General features: G+C 39.0%; 1 protein-coding gene across 1 annotated transcript; it reads right to left on the bottom strand.

The window, feature by feature from the left end:
* Positions 1 to 2,544: 2,544 nt before the first annotated feature.
* LOC132660601 (olfactory receptor 52E1-like) lies at positions 2,545 to 3,486 on the bottom strand. The gene has a single exon (XM_060604412.2). It carries the CDS (start codon positions 3,484 to 3,486, stop codon positions 2,545 to 2,547), a length of 942 nt encoding a protein of 313 aa, XP_060460395.2.
* Between the last annotated feature and the right edge of the window lie 1,547 nt (positions 3,487 to 5,033).

A 5,033-nucleotide genomic window follows, 5' to 3' on the forward strand; every position in this document is an offset into this window, starting at 1 on the left:
GCTGACAGCTCTGAGCCTGGACCCTGCTTCAGATTCTGTGTCTCCCTCTTTCTCTGTCCCTCCCCTGCTTGCCCTCTATCTCTCTTTCTCAAAATTAAATAAGCGTTAAAAAAATAATTTAAAAACTCATAATTTTCTTGGACCTGTCAGAAAGTTGAAATCACAGAGCAACTAACTAACCCAAAATATAAGGAAAGATTGGTAACTCCAAAGAGAGATGGAACATGATTCTGTGCTCACCAGGTGCTAGATACTATATAAGCCATTCTACAAAAAATCTGTTAAAATTTTAAACCAAATTATTCACAGCTGAATATGAACCTGTGTGAGAATACAAAGTGTCTGGGAGTCTTGTGTATATGACACAAAAGGGACTTCACACCCTTTTCGGGGTTTTTTCTCCCTAGACCTAGACCAGGTACTCATTAGAAAGCCTGAGTGCAGGACTAGAGACCAGAGAAGACCTTCATCATAGAACAGACCCGATGGAGGCAAAAGGCAAATAGCAGCCACCTGAACGTAAGAATGACCCCTCATCCAGTTTCTCTCCCCTAAGGAGCAAAAGCATTTACCCTGGAGGAAGAGGACAGCAGAGACCCATTGCTGCTGAGACAAAAGAGCAGAAATGAACTTTGTAGCCCAGGGTGAGGCCTGTTCCCCAGAAACTGTAGGACACTTCTAGGGAAGGGGCAGGATGACTGAGAGGCTTTACTTTCAAGACCCAGGGACATAGCAGCCCAGTTGGTCATGCTGTATCTTCCGGCTCTCACTAGTAGACTAGCAGGGTTCGAGTAGTAAGTAACAGTGTTCTGCTCCTGAGGGAATGTAGAGGACATGAAGAATGGCGTGATTTGTAGCACAGCAACAAAGGGAAGATCTAATACTGATAGTGGGTTGGACATCAGGCAAACCCAATTCATCAGCCCACACCCTGAACAAGGGTAAAGTTAGAGGAATGTGATACGTTTACTGAGGACATTCAAAGCAAAGACATGAAGAAATGAATTACTTGAATAGTTGTTTACCTATTAAGTAAGTTGAATCCAGAGTTAGCAACCTTCTAACACAGAAAACTCCAGGGCCAGGTGACTACATTGGTGAATTTAGTCATTGAAAGGTTAAATACAATTCTCCACAAATTAGCCAAAACATCTAAATGGAATGAGCACTGACCAAATCACTCAAGGTATAATTGAGGCCATATCATTAAAATCCATTTCATAAGCAGAATAAATAGATAGGGATGAGCTCAGTGTCACAACAGGATTGCAGGAAAAGCTGCTTGTGCCTATAATTTTACAGCATAACTGATTGTTTCAAAGAATCCCAAGTTGGGTGGGATCCCAAGGATGTGATGCTAATTAATATAAATTCCCACTAAGAGTTTATGATGTCATTTTTTATATTATAATAAAAATAAGTAGGATTTTTTTTTCTAAAGTGCATGCTACAGAATATTAGCGTCATAGGTTGGTCAAAGGAACATTCTGAAGCCAATATCACCCTAAAATTTCAAATGAATGAATTTGAAAATGAATTTTCAAAATTCAAATTTCAAATTAAAAATGTTGAGAAATCCCACAATAAAAATATAGGTAAAAATTTAGTTTTATTGGCCAGGATTTGCAAACATAATTTCTCTGAATCCTTCACACAAATAATGCCAATAATATCACCTAGAACTAGAGAACACTGAGAGGTAGCATATGGAACAAGAGTTCCATGTTTAAAACACACACACACACACACACACACACACACACACGTACTCACTTGGCTAATACTGTACTTGGAACATCACTAAAACCTCCTGCTTTCCTTAAGAGGGAAACTCCTCCATGAAGTGGCAAAAGACACAGAGACAGTACTTTTTGAAAAAGAGTTGTTTGAAAAGAAGTATCAATAAGCCAGATTTTATAAGTATTCATCCATCAAGTAAACGGTACAATTTAAAACCAAAAGACTACCAACTTTTTGCAATTCTATTCCTGGTAGAAAATAGCCAGTTTTCTTACATGATTATGGTATTCACAGGATCAATTTCACATCTTCTGACATTAACATGGTAGAGGCAACAGTAACCCATGCTTTTTGATAGGGAGTCCAGCCATATGGGAAGTGTTTGAGCATCTATTATTTTGGGGACCAGCATTAGTAAGGGTGATGAACTATTTTTGTTTAAATTAGGATATGAAGGAATTTATGGGTGTTTTTATTATTTGTGTGGTATTTCCTTTTTGGAGGGTTGGTTTTGCTTTAAAATGATGCCAACTGTGGAATGCAATATGTTCGATCATAATGGAAACAGAACAAAGAGTTCGTTTTCTTCCACATGAGGAATCTGAATGATTTCCAAACAATGGAAAATGATAAAACACTTTTACTCATGTGTTAGACATGGGCCTAACTTTCCATTTCTGGGTTTGAGAAGGAGGGTGACATGACTCCCCTAAGATAGGCCAGTGTAACTTTCAAATGTTCTCTTTCTGTTCTGAACATAGAGAATTAGTGCTGATCCCTTCTTAAATGGATTATTTACAAGACTTACGGTGTTTTCTTGGAAAATACCTTCAGCACCTGTTCTCTAATCTGTTTAGTTCTGACACCATAGATTACAGGGTTGAGAGCTGGTGGAATGACTACATAGAAATTAGCCAGAAGGATATGAATATAACGTGGTATATTCCGGCCAAACCTGTGGGTCATAAATGAAAAAAATGCAGGGGTGTAGAAAGCCAACATGACACACACGTGAGAGCCACAGGTGCTGAGCGCTTTGAGCCGAGCATCATGGGAAGGCAGTCGAAAGACAGCATGAAGGATCTGGGCATAAGAAATGACAATGGCTATGATGTCAAACACCAGGTTAGAGATGGCATATAAGCCATAGATGATGTTGACCCTGATGCTGGCACAGGACAGGCGGGCAATGCCCATGTGCTCACAATAAGTGTGAGGGATAAGTTGGTGCCCACAAAATGGTAACCGTAGGATGAGTGGAACAAAGGGTATGGCAAAAGACAAAGGCCTCAGTAGAATTATCAATGCAATGATGAATACCACCTTGTTTGTCAGCACCAGTGTGTACCGAAGAGGGTTACAGATGGCCACATAGCGATCATAGGCCATGGCCACGAGCACAGCCGACTCCATGCCAGTGAATAGATGGATGAAGAACATCTGGATGAGACATCCCTCAAAGGAGATTTCTCTCAGGCTGAACCAGAAGATTCCAAGCATCTTGGGGATTGTGGAAGTGGACAGGCCCAGGTCGATAGATGACAGAATGGCCAGGAAGTAGAACATGGGCTGGTGGAGGGTGCTCTCAGTCTTAATCACAGAAAGGATGCTGATATTCCCAAGAACAGCTATCAGGTACACAGCAAAGAAAGGGAGACCCATCCAGATATGCATGTGTTCCAGCCCAGGGATCCCCAGAAGGAAGAAAGAATATGGATGAAATAGGGTGTTATTAAGTGAGGCCATCTTTCTGGGATAAATTTATAGTGAAATATATTATAAATCAAGTACCTCTCATTCACTGAGTAGGTCTCATCCTTGCTTAGTGCACAGAGAAAGTGGGGAAACCAGTGAAACATTTATTGTATCTACCCATATCACTGCATCATAGACTCAAAAGCATACAAAATTGAATGGTAAAATGAAGGCACTTGACTTCAGTGTACTTCATCATATCCATTCAATTGAATTAAATATTTTTACTCAACCAAAATTGACTGAGTATCTAGTATATATGTGTCAAGCTCTGTGCTAAGAATGATTACAAAAGATGAATTAGAAAAAAAAATGAATTAGAGAAGGTTCCTTTTTTAATGAAAGTTAAAGTTTTAGTGGTTGAAACAGTTATACAAATCAACCATTTAGGGGCGCCTGGGTGGCTCAGTCGGTTAAGCGTCCGACTTCAGCTCAGGTCACGATCTCGCGGTCCGTGAGTTCGAGCCCCGCGTCGGGCTCTGGGCTGATGGCTCAGAGCCTGGAGCCTGCTTCTGATTCTGTGTCTCCCTCTCTCTCTGCCCCTCCCCCGTTCATGCTCTGTCTCTCTCTGTCTCAAAAATAAATAAACGTTAAAAAAAAAATTAAAAAAAAAATCAACCATTTAAATTAATAAAATAATTATTAAGATAAAGGTGTTCCCCTGTTACTTAGGTGCACAAAACATTTTTCTTAAATTTATTTATCATTACTTTATAGAAAAATTATTTGATTTATGACTACATACATTATGTACAAGGTAGGGACATAACATAAACATAATGACAGCCATTATGATTCCACATGTACAACATTTCTGAGCTGAACTTATATAATGCACTCTTCAAACTGTAAATGTAGCAAATGTAGCAAACCAGAACTTTGTAAGACAAATTTGGATCTATGTAGGCTTCTCACTAAGTATCCCAAACATTTTTCATGCCATAGTCATCTTCTGATCTCTCCTTTCTTGCTGGTGCAGTATCAGGTGCCTTGAGGTTTCAAAATGAAGCCACACAGAACTTCATTTTAGGATAAACCTCTTAATCTGGGTGGGTCTGCTGAGAATGGAGCATACATATTCTTCTTCGTTTCTGTCCTGATGATAGGCAAACCCTTGCCCTTTAAGTGCCCTCCTGCTGATGCCTGTCCAGAAAGAAATGCAGATTTATACATGGAAACATAAACATTTATGTTCAGGTTTATAAAATATCCATAATCATCAGGTAAAGTGAGTTAATTTATATAAACCACTCTTTGAAGCTAAATTCATCATTTCTCTTACTATATAAGTTGTCACAATATATACACCTTAATAATTTTAAGTACATTGTGATTAGGAGCTCTTGCTTGCTCTTCTATAGATAGATGATAGATGATAGATAGATAGACAGATAGACAGATGATACATCGATCGATCTACACACACACAGAGAAGGTCTGAACTTAGAAGTGCTAAGTAGAAATAAAAATTATTAATTTAAGGAAATTACCATCATCAGGAAAGTAGATCTAATCCGTACCACCAGGAGGCTATCTTG

The sequence above is a fragment of the Panthera onca genome, chromosome D1 (genome assembly GCF_046562875.1).
Source record: "Panthera onca isolate mPanOnc1 chromosome D1, mPanOnc1 haplotype 2, whole genome shotgun sequence".
Taxonomy (NCBI): Eukaryota; Metazoa; Chordata; class Mammalia; order Carnivora; family Felidae; genus Panthera; species Panthera onca.